This window comes from Acomys minous, assembly GCF_964271855.1.
Source record: "Acomys minous genome assembly, chromosome: 6".
Lineage (NCBI taxonomy): Eukaryota > Metazoa > Chordata > Mammalia > Rodentia > Muridae > Acomys > Acomys minous.
The window spans coordinates 31,995,272-32,011,681 of NC_140487.1; the positions used below are offsets into that span (position 1 = coordinate 31,995,272).

The 16,410-nt window shown below is 37.2% G+C and overlaps 1 protein-coding gene across 6 annotated transcripts in view; it reads left to right on the forward strand.

Annotated features, from left to right (window-relative positions):
* Window positions 1-16,410, forward strand: part of CACNA2D1 (calcium voltage-gated channel auxiliary subunit alpha2delta 1) — a 423,580-nt gene that overhangs the window by 368,841 nt on the left and 38,329 nt on the right. For 4 of the 6 annotated variants that reach the window (XM_084784398.1, XM_084784399.1, XM_084784400.1 and 1 more), the window contains 3 exons: window positions 1,654-1,725; window positions 3,909-3,980; window positions 11,787-11,848. In XM_084784398.1, coding sequence (XP_084640524.1) covers window positions 1,654-1,725; window positions 3,909-3,980; window positions 11,787-11,848 — 206 coding nt within the window. The remainder of the gene's footprint in view (window positions 1-1,653; window positions 1,726-3,908; window positions 3,981-11,786; window positions 11,849-16,410) is intronic. The other 2 variants (XM_084784401.1, XM_084784403.1) reach the window with 1 other exon arrangement.

The following is a 16,410-nucleotide window of genomic DNA, read 5'->3' on the forward strand; positions in this document are numbered from 1 at the left end:
TGCTGCACAGGAAAGTCTTAGGAGCCTTTATAACACCTCCCAGAAGAGGTTACAGTGATATATATCTTTTTCAGTTAGGAAACTATTTTGTTTCTCTGCTTGCATGTAACTTCTGTAATATCTTAAGTTATAGTTTTTGCTATCATGTGCATTTTGGTGACTTTTAATTTTACTACAACCCCAAATACTGCATGTAAATATTATTAAATAATTAAAAATAAGCAACTTCATGATTTTTTTTATTCTAAGCACAACCTAAATGGCAAACTAGCAACCACATAAAACTTCTTAATTGGAGGAATAGTATTGAACTCATAGTGCTATAGTAGTACTGACTCAGAACTGTTACAAATTTAAAATTTGTTATCATCACATACTGCCCTTGAAAACTAAGCTATGGAAATTAAGCTAGTTGATACTCTGCTCATGAGAAATAGTAGATATTTAATTCTGATGATGGTCTTTTAGACACTATCAGAATAAATAGATTTCTTCAGCCTGTGTTGGTGGTTTCTAATTATAAGAGTACCTTATTGTTTAATTTTCTAGTTTATCTAAAAGTGATGGATCTTTCTAAAACAATGCTCTGCCAGGTTGCCATTTACAAATTCAATTGATGCATTGACAGTTTTCCTTTGTGATTTCCTTTTCTTCTCTGTCTTTATATGTTGGATTGGGACATGATCTGCATATTGTCAATTCCTCCTGATAACGGCTCCCCCCTGCATGCTGTTTGGGGCTGGTCATGCTATGCATTATCCATTGCATGTAAGAGAAACATTCCTATTTCTGTTTTCATTTTATCATTTGGTTGTCTTGACTTTGTTTTGCATTGGTTTATATCTTCATTTCAATGGTTATGCAATAGTGTTTGTGAAATATTTGTTGGTTCTTTTTGTTAGAGATGTTGCAAGTTTCATGGGCTTACCAGAAGTTCTATACATTGACTTTTATTTTTATCATGTATCTATATTTCAAAAGAGTATTTGCTGTCCATGCAAACAATGGTATGTTGGTTTGAAAAGCCTAGTACTTCCTTTCAATATTATAGGGACTCTGATTATGCAGAGCTCTTACACAGTGAATAGTTCCGCATTTGTCACAGGCATTGGTTGTCTATACAGGGTCTCTGAGATACAGTGCTAGCTGAGCAAACATGAGGTCCTGGACTGAATCTCCCACTCCCTCACAAAAGAATGACACAGGGAGAGTATTTTTTAATTGATAACTTGTACTAAATACTGGAACTCTAATATGACATGTTATACGAGTAACAAGAATTAAAAGGAAATGAGTACACTTTTTCTACCTAATAGTTTAATGGCCTCATTTAATGTTTAAGAAACTAAAATAACACCATATGAGGTAAAATTTAGCAGGCGAATAGTATCACGGTGAGCTTTCTTACACACCACAAGAAAAGGCAGTCAACGTTAAAGTAAGAAGTAGCATGTACTGTGAACCCATGGGTCCCATTTCTAGTCACTTGGTATCTTCAATTGATAACTGATGGGGATTGTCCTAAAGCTCAATGCTCTGAAAGAAGGTAAGTGCCACTTATAGAATTAATCCACACTGAATGCACTTCAAGCTGTTATGTACCCAGCATTGGTCCCTAACATCACTTGCCCTTAACTATTGTCTTCTGTGTAGAACCCAAAATCTCAGGAGCCAGTCACCCTGGATTTCCTTGACGCAGAGTTAGAGAACGATATTAAAGTAGAGGTAAGTGTGTGCATCACAACTAAGCAAGGCATGCACAGAACCTGAGCCTGCATTCCCATCCCACACAATGTTTGAACAGTGGTTTACATCAGTCTGTCTCCGTCCTCACAACAATGTGTGTTCTTTGTTATTAAAATGGTGCGTGACCTGGCTGTCTTCTTCCAATACCTTATACTGACAAAGAATAGGAATTTCACCTTAGATGTGGCCTTATGTGGCCAAAGTTTTTTCACTTCCTTGCTCATTCCAAAGGCAGAGCTGTTTTATATGCACAAAAATAACAATGATTTCAATAAAATTCATAGACAGATATGCTGTGAAGTTAAAAGAGAAGTTGGAAGGCTTCCAGCCAGGCAACCACATGAAAAGCCATGTGAGGAAAGCAGCTGCCATGTTTGTCTGCATACACTTAGCATGTTTCTGTTGTATTTCAACAAAGCCACATGCCTCTTCCTCTGCCAGGATTTTTCCTAATAATAATAGTAGGCATTTAATAGAAAAATATAGAAATGACTAAGTTCATAGTTTCTCTAGAGTGTGGCACAGTGAGTGGGTTAATGTTTTGGCTGATTTCTTTAAGGGTTTGGTACCCTGGAGTTAAAGTGATGCTGATGAGCTTGAGGACGGGAGTTTTCATCCCACTGAGTCACCATCATGACCACATTCATCATCTCAAACTGTGTCCCCCCAACATAGTGACGGAGTAAAGCAGTACATGAAGAAGGGCTTAGCAAAAGACCTTGTACATAGTAAAATGTTATTTTTTAAAATCACTTCTTACTTTTCACTTTGCAACTGAAAATATTTTTGAGTAAATCAGATTCATCTTGTGTTTCTGTCTTGTTACAACAAGTTTTTCACTCACTAATATTTGGTAAAGCCCAAATGTAATGTTCTGGAAATATATAAAAATAAAAAGCAAGTTAAAGGAAACTGTGTGAGTTTCCAGTAGACTGGAATATTTTCCTTATAAATTCGACGTGGCTTTACTGTTAGGGAGATGGGAAGTTGTAGGGAGACTACTGCTGGCATCTTTTAAATCGATTTTACTTGAATTTCTTATGCCTGTACCTCGCTTCTTCACTCCAATCCTTCCCAATTCCAACACCATGTAGGAGAGAAAGTAGATTAGTGGGGAAAGGGAGCGTATTTCTCCAATGCTACTTCCTGCTGTTAGGGTCCTTGGGTGCCTTGAGATAAGTCCAATCTTCGTTTCAAGATATCTCCAACTTCTCATTAAACTGCAAAAAGAACAAACAGGAGAATCACGTGAGAGCAGCCGCCAAAATCTTTTTTGGAACCCCTCTTTCTCGTCTCTAGCATTTATTCCCCCAGTTCCCAGAACTAAACTCTCTGCAGCAGGCAAGGATCATGCCCCTCTCAGAGCCCACGCAAGACAAACAGTGTGCGCCTGTGGACAGTCTGAAACAGCCCCATACCTCACACCTGGGATTAAACCAAAAGCATATTTATGTAACATAACTGGGTTTTTAAAGGCAGCAAACTCCCACTATAGAATATACCACATGATATGAAGTCCTACTGTGTCTTTATGACTCTCTACCTATTATTATGTAATTCTTCAGAACTGCTACATGTGGCCAAAAAAAGGTAAATTACAAGGGGCAAGTCAGATCCAGGCGTCCTGTAGTACAGCACTCTGGAGACAGAGGCATAAGGACCCTGCAAGTTTGAAATCAAGCTGGTTTATGAAGTGAGGCCCAGGGCTGCAGAGTGAGACCTAGTCTGAAAAACTAAAAAAACAATACCAAAATATAAAGGACAATTCTGAATACCTTGTCATCAAGAATTTGTTATTTGGGTGAGGTAAGATTTGGCGATATTTCACAATACATGTTAATTCTATGACTATACATACACTTTACTTCTCACTGAAATGTCATAAGATCATAATGAACCCATTACTGTTATGGTTCAAAATTTACTGACTAATTAACAATAAAAATGTGACTAACCACGTTTTTCTTATTGTGCAATAATGTAAAATAATTATAATGTGGCAACTAGAAAATTCCCAAATAACTTCATAAATAGTGCAACCACTTTGCTACTTTTATTCAATTTCATTGCTATAAGGAAAAATCTTGATAATGAATGGTTTTATAATATTCAGTAGGTCAGTTTGTTTCCTTGAATAAAGTAATTGCTTCATTTTCCCTTAGATTCGAAATAAAATGATAGATGGAGAAAGTGGAGAAAAAACATTCAGAACTCTGGTCAAATCTCAAGATGAGGTAAGAATTAATTGAGGCTTGTTCTTAAGTGAAAGTGTGCATTGAGGGAAATATGGGAAATGAGGAAATAAAAGGATCCAGAGGGTCCTAGAAATCCACAAGAAAAATATCATACGGGTGGATCTGAACCCAGGGGTTCTGCTCAAACTACTGCACCAACCAAGGACAATACATACAGTAAACATTGAACTATTCAGATCTAGCCAATGGACAGGACATTGTCCACAGTTGCAGGAGAGCAGGGACTGACTCTGACATGAACTCTTGTGCCCATATTTGATCACTTTCCCTTGGTGGGGAGGCCTGGTGGCACTCAGAAAAAGGATAAGCAGGCTACCAGGATGAGACTTGATAGGCTGTGGCCTTATGGTGGGGAAAAACGGTCTCCTCCTGTCACAGACCTAGCGGAGGGGAAAAGCGTGAAAGAGGGAGGGAGGGAGGGAGGGAGGGGTAATAAAAGTCAGGGGCTAACAATTGAGATGTAATCTGAATAAATTAATAAAATAAATTTTAAAAAGAATGATAGCCTGCTATCCTTCCTCTGAGTGCCATCAGGCCTCCCCATCCAGGGGACATGGTCAAATATGGGGCACCAGAGTTTGTGTAAAAGTCAGACCCCACTCTCCACACAATTGTGAAGAATCTCCTGTCCATGGGGCAGGCTAGCGAGAAGAGACTTGATACCCTATGAGCATATACAGGGGGAGGAGGTCCCCCTCAGTCACAGTCATAGGGGAAGGGAGTAAGAGGAAAATAGGAGGGAGGGAGGAATGGGAGGATACAAGGGATGGGATAACCATTGAGATGTAATATGAATAAATTAGTAAACTATATTAGATATAATATGAATAAATTAATAAACTATTTTAAAAATTATTACAAAAAAAAAGAATCATGATGTTGGTAATCTGACATCCTTTTCAGCATTTACTTATAACACAGGCATATCTCCAGTGAGCAGGGTTTTTTCTTATATTAAAAAGCTGTATTCTTTTAAGAAATTATATTCTTTCACTAGAGCGATGTCTCATCAATTTCAGAGAACTGATGTTCAATTGTGCAGTCTGGAGTTCAGATCCCATCCACCTTGTTGACGGGCTCTGAGGTGTCTGTAACTCAAATTCTAAGAGCTTTGGTAACCTCTTTGAACTCTGCAGACACCTGCACACACGTGTGTACATACACTCTCTCACACACACAAATAAAAACTTTTAAAACATCATGTCTTAAAACTACATATAATGTTTACATGGTTTTATTGTTATAAGAAACAGATCTCTTTAGGCCAGGGATGTGATCATATTTAACTTAAGGTAATATTGCATGTTACATTGTATTACTTGTGTACACAAATTTTCTAGAGATTGTTATGTGTGTTTTATCCTATTTTACTATTTATGTCCTCTACACCCTTTATAATTTTCCTACATTTAAGTATGAAAATAAGTCATGTGATAGCACAGCTACCCTCATTCTTCACAGATATATATATATATATATATATATATATATATATATATATATATATATAATAAATTAAAATTGCTTCATGTCTGAGTGTAAGATATTTTTGTATGTGGGGGGGGATTACTCTCTATCCATTATTAGTCTTTTGTGAAATAAAACAGGAAACTGCATATTTGAATGGTCCAAAATACATAGGATTAAGATGCTTTTCTGCCTATAAGTTAAATTGCAGCTATCACATACAAATTTTAGTTCTTTACTCAAAATCCTCTATGTTTTAGAAACGTATTTTCCCCCTAATTTCTTGGCTGCTCTTCCCCTAAAAGGGACTTACAACTTAAATATTTTCAACATCACACAGCATTTCTTACTTTGATATAATTATGACAGCCTAAAACCAGAATAGAAATGGAAGTATTAAATTTTGATTTTTATTGAACTATCAAATCTAGTTGCTTCTCTTTTAGCCATGATCTTTACCCCTTACTCCCAAAGCAAGGAAGTAAAGTAGTTAAGAGTTCTGCCACTCCTCCATGTTGTTCCAAGAACATTGATCTTCACATTTTTGTACAGCTTACAACTCATTGTCACACTGCTAATTTTCCTTTTCCAATTTGCTGTTCATGTGATCTTTGAGCAGTATGCACCTATGAACCACATTTGTCTGCCTTAGAAATTTAAATTTTTCTCCTAAATGCACTTTTGAGGACAGATACATTTGCTAGTCTACTATTAAAATATTGCTACTCTATTTTTATCTATTTTTATCCTTCAAAAAACCTATTATTTACTTTAGATGAACATAACTTTTTGATGTTAAATGTCAGATTTATAAACAAACAATTGTAACATGTACATTATTCTGATTTTTACTTATTTTATTTCCCTTTTTTGAAAATATCTTTCTTTTTCACATAGTATTTCCTGATTATGATTTTTTCTCACGTCTATTCTTCCCAATCCATCTCCACTTCCTTTCCAGACCCACCCTCTTTATCTCTCACTAGAAAACAAACAGATTTCTAAGGAATTAATATTAAAATAAAATATGATACTATAAAATAAAATGAAAACTAACACATTGGAATGGGACAAAACAAACAGAAGGAAAAGAGCCCAAGAGAAGGTACAAGTGCGATTTGTTCACACCCTAAGGAATCCCATCAAAACACTAAACTATAAGCCATAATTTATACCCCAAATACCTGTAGGATAAAAATAGAAACATATGTATCTACCAAATATGTTATATTTGTTATGTTTATCATATCATAATTATTATGTATTATATTATATATTATGTATTTATATTTATATTGAATACTATATGTTATATATACTAAGTATACAATTGTAGGTTACATACAATGTACAATAAACACAATACATTATATACATTATGTAATATTGTATAAATTACATTATTGTAATATATAATATAAAATGATATATACAATATATAATAGTATACATTGAATATTAAATATATATAGCAAAATAAAAATAATATAATTTTTTAAACAGCTCTGAAAAGACACTATGAGACAAGGAGCCTCCCAAGATGCCATTTTATTTTATTTTTTGTTGGCCATCAACTGCTGGGCATGCAGCCTACCTTTAAGAGTAATTTGTTTCCCCAGTGAGATTCCCTTGGAAAAAATAAAATTTTCATTTGCAAATGGGCATCAACTGGAGATAGCTTCTGGGTTAGGGATGGGGCATGTGTCCATGTCTTTCTTTAGTTCTGCAACCCCATCTGGTACAGACCAGTGCAGGACCCGAGCTTGCTCTGCTGCTTAGTGTATCTATTCTGTTACCTTATTTCACTGATGTCCTCCATCCCTTCCGGCTCTTCCGGTCTTTCTGTCTCTTCATTCATGGCCGTCCCTGAGCACTGGTGAGAGGGATTTGATGAAGATATCCTGTTTAGGGCTGAGTGTACCGAGATCTTTCACTTTCTGCATATTGTCTGGTTGTAGGTCTCTGTTTATATTGCCATCTACTGAGAGAGAAAACTTCTCTGATGATGACCGAGCAAAGCATTGACCTATGAGTATATCAGATTGTCATTAGGAGTTTTATAGTGCTGCGGTCTATTAGTAGAACAATAGGATTTGGTTTTTACCCTGGGTCCCAGGGCTATCTAGTCTCAGGTTCTTGACTTCCAAAGCAGTGCTGTGTATCAGTTCTGTCTCATTTAGTGGCCCTTCAGTCAAATCAGATATTGGTTGGTTATTCTCATGGCTTCATGCCAACATAGCACTAGCATGTCCTGGAAGTTGGACACTATCGCAGATAAAGGGATTTGTGGATGGATTGGTGCTTACGTTTTTTCCTTTGGTGCTTGCAGAGTGCCTTTCTGTACTAAAGACACTGGCAAGTAATGGTGCGGCTCTCTGTAGGTAACAGCTCAAGTTCTCCATGTTCACTGAGTTATATAGGTGTTCTGTTCAGCAGCAGGACCTTGCTGTCAGGTTGTAGAAAGCAACCTGTAGTCTTGGCAACACCCAGGGATATTTGGGGGTTCCTATAGCTTCTTTGACCAACAGTTCAGTTAGATAACTCACTCCCAAAACTGGAAACTTCATTTAGTGGCAAAAGACGTCCAGTTAGGGCTTTTTCTTTCCCATTGTTTGGTAATTCTATTTCAAATACCTTCATATATGTATATATTTTAGGAAACTTTCACTGTATTAGGTTTCCATACTCCTCCTCAAATACCCTAAATGTTATCTGTCTCTTCCCATTTCCCTCCCTTGCCTCCCCTTCAGTTCCAGCTTCCCTCCATCCACCCACAACTGTCTAATCTATTTCCCTTTCCTAGGCAGATTTACCTGTACATCCTGGCCCTTTACTCTATACCTAACCTCTGTGGGTCTATGGATTACAGCTTGGTTTTCAATGGTTTAACTGGTAATATCCACATATAAGTGAATGCATACTACATTTGTCATTCTGATTCTGGGTTACCTCACTCACAATGATTTTTTTCTACTTTCATCCATTTACCTGTGAATTTCATGATTTTATTTTTTTAATGGCTGAATAATATTTCATTGTTTAAATGTACCACATTTTCTGTATCCATCTCTTAAAGGCTATCTAGACTGTTTCTAATTTCTAGCAATCATAAATAGAGAAGCAATGAATATGGTTGAACAAATGTCTCTGTGTTAGGACGAAATATCCTTTGGACATATTCCAAAGGTGGTATAACTGGATATTGAGGAAGTACTGCACTGATTTTCATAGTGGATGTATAATTTTGGAGAGGCACTAAGATAAAAATATTTAATAAAGGGGACCTCATGAACCTGAAAGGCTTTTGCACAGCTAAGGATGCCATCATTTGGAGAAAGCAGTATCCTACAGAATGGAAAAACATTTTTAATTTCCAAAATATATATAGAACTCAAAATTGATATCAAGAAAATAACCAACACAACCGAAGAATGGAGTACAGAACTAAACAGAAAAATCCTCAAAGGAAGAAACTCAAATGGCCGTGAAACACTTAAAGAAATGTTTAGCATCCTATGTCATCAAGGAAATGCAAATCAAAACTATTTTGTGATTTCAACTTACACCTGCCAGGTTGATAAGATCAGCAACACACATGACAGCTCATGCTGGAGAGAATACAGAGTAAGAGGAACACACATCCATTGCTGGTGGGACATTATTCTGACTATAAGATGATATCATCGAAAGAATTAGATCTGTGTTTACTTTATGCAAAGTTTGGCAAGAATTTGAAAGTATCATAATAGCTTTTAAATTACAGTGCTTGAGTCTAGTTTAACTCAAAGTTCCAGAACTCAGGAAAAAGGTCAGATCTGGTGAAGTCCATTATTTCTTGTAAGAAATCATATAACTTCTCTTTGCACCGTTTTTCACACCTATGAGATAGGAGAGATGAATGCTAACACACACATATCAGCATTGGATGGCAGGTCGTTTTCTTTCAAGCCATGTGCCCTATTTTCCACAGAGCATCCTTCACATGGATTAATGAGGACTTCTCACCACACCTGCCTCAGGTTGATGTGTAGAGATTTTATCCATAGCCATCCCTATCAGGAATGCAGTTATTCTTTAATAAGGCAAATGTTCAGAGTAAGTAAGAAGTTAAAAGCTACATGTGTGTGATTAAATACCTAGCAAGAGAAAGAATGAGTATGTGCTTACTAATGTTCTATGAGTTCGGATGTACTGTGCATCCATGAATTATTTATTTAACACTGCACCTTGCTTGGAAAATATAGGTATTTTTCTAACCTTCAATTACAGAGTAACTATCTATTTATAAGAAAATGATATTTCCATACAAAGGCATTGCGAGATGTTTACTGTACTTAGATGAAGAAGTGCTAATGTATTGTCCTCTTCATATCAGCTATCATTCTTTCTTAAAATTTATCAATCCCCTACTCCTCAGAAAACGAGAGCCTGCCCTGCACCAACCTACGTCAGCACATCAAATCACATCAAACTGAGCACAACCTTTTCCTCTGTGGCCTGGCAAGGCAGCCTGCTAGGGGAAGTGATCAAAAGGCAGGAAACAGAATCCTGCCTGCCCATTGGCTACATCTGTGTAGGATGCCTAGGTCCAGTCCATGCATGGTCCTTGGTTGGTGCTTCAGTCTCCACAAGCCCCTCTAGACCTTGGGTAGTTCAGCCATGATTCTTAAACACTTTGGTTTACATTTGAGCACTGCCTAATATTTTTTAATGTATACGTTATTTATTATAATTTTTTCACTTTACATCCCAATTGTTATCCCCTCTCTCTTATCTTCCCCTTCCCACCATCCATCCCTCTTCTGCCTATTCCCCTCCCCTAGACCTTTGATGGGGGGCCCTCCTATTGCAACTGTCTGGCAATAGCCTATTAGTTCTCACCAGAATGGCCTGCCTCCTTGTCCTCTGTGTGCCTGCTAGGCCTCCTTGCCAAGGGGTAGTGACCAAATCGTGGGCACCAGAGTGCATGTCAGATGTTCAGCAGCAGTCCCCCTTCACACCCCCCCACACACACACACATGTGGAGAATCATCAGTCTATCAGTTACTTCTGAACATGGGATCTAGATTCTCTGCATGCATTGTCCTTGGCTGGTGCATCAGTTTGTGCCGCCCTCCCTGTGTACAGATCCACAGGCTTGATGGTTTCCTGGTGGGGCTCCTGCGCCCTCCCAGAATTTCCAACCCCCCATTCCTCCCTACAACTCTCAGCACTCTACCCAGAGACCAGTTTTGAGTCCCAGTATCTGTCCCAATCCCCACTGGGTAGAGTCTCTCAGAGGATACCTATGTTGGGCTAATATCCACTTATAAGTGAGTATATACCATGCATGTCTTTCTGGGTCTGGGTTATCTTACTTAGGATGATTGTGTCTAGTTCTATGCCTTTGCCTGCAAATTTCAAGATTTCCTTGCTTTTAATAGCTGAGTAGTATTCTATTGTGTAAACGTACCACAGTTTCTTTATCCACTCTTCAGTTGAGGCACATCTAGGTTGTTTCCAGATTCTGGCTATTGCAAATAAAGCTGCTATGAATATGGTTGAACAAATGTCCTTGTTGTATGGTGGAGCATCTTTCAAGTATATGCCCAAGTATATGGCTGGTTCTTGAGGTAGCAGTATTCCCAATTATAGAGAAAGTACCAGATTGACTTTCAAAGTGGTTGTACAAGTTTGCACTCCCACCAGCAATGGAGGCAAGTTCCCTTTTCTCCACATCCTTGCCAGCATGTACTATCATTTGAGGTTTTGATATTAGCCATTCTGACAGGTGTAAGATAGAATCTCAGTCAATTTTATTTTCATTTACCTAATGACTAGAGACACTGAGCATTTCTTTAAATGTTTCTCAGCTATTTGATATTCCTCTGTTGATAATTCTCTGTTTAGCTCTGTTCTCTATTTTTTAATTGGATTACTTGGTTTGGTGCTGTTTAATTTCTTGAGCTCTTTATATATTTTAGATATTAGCCCTTTGTTGGATGTAGGGTTGACATTGTCTGATATATTATAGTCCTGTTTCATAATTAAATTTTGTTTTGACTTAAATCATTCAGAGTTTCAAAGAAAGTACTCTATTATAAAATCTTAGGCTTTTATGTTTATAAACCCCTAAACTGTCATCTGAGTACTTAACTCTGTTCCCTACTTGACAAGCACACACAACATTTTTAAAATATATAATAGAATGTATCATTCACTTGTGAAAAAAAGATGTTTAATGACAATGGAATTTCCAGTTGGACTTTACATTTTTACTCTTTCTATAAATTCACATAAATGTGGAGTTGTAATGACCATATTTAACTTTCTTTCTAGCGATACATTGACAAAGGAAATCGAACGTACACATGGACACCTGTCAATGGGACAGACTACAGGTACTTAACTACACCTATATATGTCTTGTATAAAGAACTGTTCAATTCAGTGCATCTTTTCCTAATATTTGGTAGCCAATTTTAAATAGAGTAGTACAACATCTTAATTTTACTTAGCTATGTTCAGTGGAAATTTCAATAGAAAAATTACTCCTTCCAATAAAAAAAAAATGAATTACAGAGTCTGATTTTCCAGAATGCAAAAGGAGGAGAGTAGCTAGAAGTATAATATTTTAAATGATAAGTTTACTTAGTGACAGCAGTAATACAAGTTGATGTAATCCCATAAAAATGTACGGGTATGACTTCTACTGAGTTAATATTTTATTTCATTTAGCTTAATAGTTTTCATTTATGTCATGACTTAGCTTAAAAGTAGTAGTGTACTTTTGTTTGTCACAGTATGTGTTATAAAATAACTAATGTCTGCAACCCTCCCCTTTTCTGAACTTTGGAACCTAATGGCCCAAAACTCAACAATATATTGATTAATTTCCTACTTTCTTCAAACTCAGTGACCATGTACTCCAGTCCTCACCCTTCTTCTCTCTTTGCTTTTTCATGATTTGCTTTCTCTGTAGCCGTGGCTGTCCTGGAACTCACTTTATAGACCAGGCTGTCCTGGAACGCAGAATTCTGTCTGCCTCTGCCTCCCAAGTGCTGGGATTAACGTGCCGCTCAGCTACTCCACTCTCTTGCCTTAAATCTTTTCAAAGCTTCCTGCTTTTTCTTTAGCCCTGTGTCCCATATCCTTGGAATAGGAAAATGCTTGTTCTTGCTACTCATTATCTCTTTTTCTTCTTGGTAGTTCTCATTTTTAAATTTCTTATCGCCCATCCACACCTTCTCTCCATCCTTCCTTCATTCTAATAGTCTCTCCGATTTTTTCCAAGATAGACTCATTTTCACTCTCCTACATTCATAGAGATCCATAGTCTGTGGCCACTACCTAAGACATACTTACATGTGCAAAGTAAAACAAGAGCTGTTTGCTAAAATAAATCTTAAAATACACGAAAAACAGCAGGTAAATTTTTATCATTGTATTCTACAGACTTAGAGTTAGTCTCTCAAGTTGTTTTCATGCTTTCTAAAATCTTAGCCTCAATTTCTGTATGTTTTTATTCATGGAATAATTACAGGCACTTGGCAAATGGGCAAAGTCCTTAAACTATACTCATGTAATACTAAGAAAAATGACTCTCGATTTCTCAATCTCCTCTTCTCTAGTGAGCTCATCATCTCCTACTTCCATCTTCATAACACAGTGGCACATACTAGGCACTTTCTAAATGAGTATAAAATTTAAGAGTCTCACTTTGAAGAAATAAGTTTTAACTTGAACGAACTTTCGGTCTGTTTCATCCCGTCAAGTTCCGAAAATGATAGCCTAAATTTTCTGTCCTAATAGATGCATGTAGATTTTGGCTATGCATTTATCTTCAGTCTTCAATCACTGACTTCAAAGTCATTAGTAACGTGTACATTTTATCTACCACAGCTTTAGATCCTACAAATTGCCCAGTACCACATTTCGCCCAATCCTCGACAACCTTTGTGAAGGCCTTGATATCTCAACAGCACAGCAAATTTAGGATGCTTATGCATGTCTTTTGATGACTTACTTTTTCTTCTCAAACCCATAAATTTCCTATGCACTTTCTCTCAGGTGATTTTATTTTCTTCTATTCTGTTGAGAAATGCTAGGGCCAGGGAGAACTCTCACCACAGCCTGCAACTGCTTAAATGTGCAGCTCTCTCCTTTCTCTTATTTCTCTTCTAAATACAGGAAAAGATCTCACTTGATTTTCATCGTTGGTACAACTCCGCTCAAATCCCCTAATTGGCATCTCATTCCATAAAGCAAAGTCTAGCCTGGCATCAGTTTCCTAGCACTTCCATTCTCCTTCACCACTAGCCTTTTCAGATTACTGTTCATACACTCAACTCAACACCCTTTGGTTATGCCTTCCTTCTCCTCAAAGACATGACTAGCATTCTGCATCAAGGCCTTTGTCCCTAAAGCCACTTTGAGTTAATATTACTTTCCAAGTCCCAGCTTCCTGTTCATTCCTCATTTACTTTACATCTTTCCTTACTCTTCAGAAAGACATTTACATTTCTAACATATTTAGTTAAAATCCTGTGTTGCCTCACTTTAGCTCACCTAAAACTCACAAAGGTTTATACACAAACATATGTGTGTGAGGCTTATAAAGACATTTAACTCTGTTGATGACTGGTTCCTTAAGTCCTAAGAGGGCGGAGATAGTTCTACCTCATCTACCTGTGACTCCCATTTTTATAACACAGTGGCACATAGTAGGCACTTTCTAAATGAGTGTACAATTTAAGAGTCTCACTTTAAAGAAATAAGTTTTAACTAGAACAAACTTTCAATCTGTTTCATCCTGTCAAATTCTGAAAGTGATAGCCTAGAATTTCTGTCCTAATAGTTTCATGTGGACTTTGGCTATGCATTTATCTTCAATCAGTATGAATCCTAATTATTTGGTTGTGGCAGCCTCAGACTCAGCTATATCTTTTGTTGTTGTTGTTGTTGTTGTTGTTGTTATATTTCTTTTGTTACTCCTCAGTTTACAAGCATCATACACACAATCTCTTAGTGGAGCCTTGAGGGCCAGAGATATCTGAAAGCTCCAATGTTGTTATCAGGCACCTGTCTCCTTTTGTTCTTAGAGTGAAGAATAGAATGCAGAAGAGAAGACAGTGTTAGCGTCCGGAGATTTCCACCCCACTCCTCTTCCACTGTTCTAGTTTTGAGATATTTTAGGACTTACTGAGGAATGCCAGAATTACTATTTGTTTTACTCATTTCAATATACTAATTAGGTCGTATATCTAGCTTTTTTCTAGGCATCTCTTTACATTCATATATTGTTCAAGAACCTTTACAGGTTACGTTTTTCCTCAATTCTTTTGATTAGTGCTGTCTTTCAGTTTTTGAATAAACCTTTTAGAGCCTACAAAGGTGCCAGACACTGGGGAGCTCTGTCTCTTAAGAAATGACATCATTATAAAACAAAAGCATTAGTTGCACTGTGTGGGAATATAATTCCCGCCTTTGTTGTTGTTAGAGCAAAGTGTAGAAACACTTCAAATTTCTGGCCATGACAATGCGTCAGCCATGTTAGTTGTAGTTACTTCATGGCCAATGCTATCTTTGTGGTTATCTAAATTCTGGGCTCTTGTTATTGTTTTTAGTTCCTCATACTGGTTTCAGTTGTGTTCACACTCACCCCACCTCCTCTCAGACCCATCCCCCTGCCTCCCTAACCACTCAGATTTGTGTCTTGAGAAAAATAATCCCATTAAGCACAGTGTCTTCTGCCTGTATATTTTTGGGTGTTACCTTCCACTGACGTGTGGTGGTCTTCCTAGGCGTACACTCTTAGAAAACTCCTCCTTCCTTTTCCAGGAACCATCACTCTACTTAGAGAGCTATTGATTATTTGCAGGTTGTTGATGTCACCATTATGTACTTGGCCTGGTTTACCAGGCCAATCAGGACTGTTCCCACGTAGTTAGGAGTTGGCAATGGTCTCACAAATGGCCTCTCTGCCCAGACTCTTTCCTTTACAAACCCAGGAGCAATTTTGTAGTTTACCTATTATTTCTTCATCAAGCTTAGAGTCACCCTTTGCTCACAACATATTCCATTGGAACTATTATGAAGGATATAGATACCACCCATTTCTAACACAGCCTATCTGATCTGTCATTTTGCTGCTTCTGTCAGCAGTTTGCTTAGAAGGAGCCATGGCTTCCTTACTCTGCATGCTTTCCTCACATAGTACCATCCCAAATCTCTAACTTTGGCCTCAATTACAAGCACGTCCTAATGTCTGAGCAGATAAATTCACAAATAAGTAACAAGTGAATATATTCTGCCTGAAAACTTATGGCTTGATTAAATGAATGGCATACAAATTTCAGACACAGGTGGTTTCTGTTTCCCTAAACTTTGATCCAACTTAGGCAACACATTTTAAAATGTAAATAATGACTTCTTTTACTGAAATGTACTATTTTAAAAGAGATCTGCTTTGATGGGGACAAACAGTTTGAGTTGAAAACTGTGTTATAGTCCATTTAATTCAGTTAACTAGGTTTATGTGAATCACAAAACTATTGCCTGGCCTCTATCATCCATCTTGTGTCACTTGCTTTATTAAACTCTAATCTCTGAAAGGAAATAAAGAACCCTTGTTGTATTGGGTTCATAATATGAGATCAAGCAATCCTTGCATGTGACAGCATCATTGCCTTGGAATGTTGGTAAAGATCTTATCTGCAATATGTGGAAGAAATAACTGTTGGGTTGACTTGAAATAGATATAACCATTTTTCTGTAGAATGATTTGTGACTGTGAGTAACAACATCAGTCTCACAAGCCAACACATCATGTATTTAATGTGCCAATTTTAAAGCTTTCATTGGAATCCCCATGGGTTTCTACACTACTTTTGGTAGTGAATAACATGTAATTCAAGCTTATAGAAAGACACTGTAGCAGTCGTGTGATATGGTGTTATCAGTT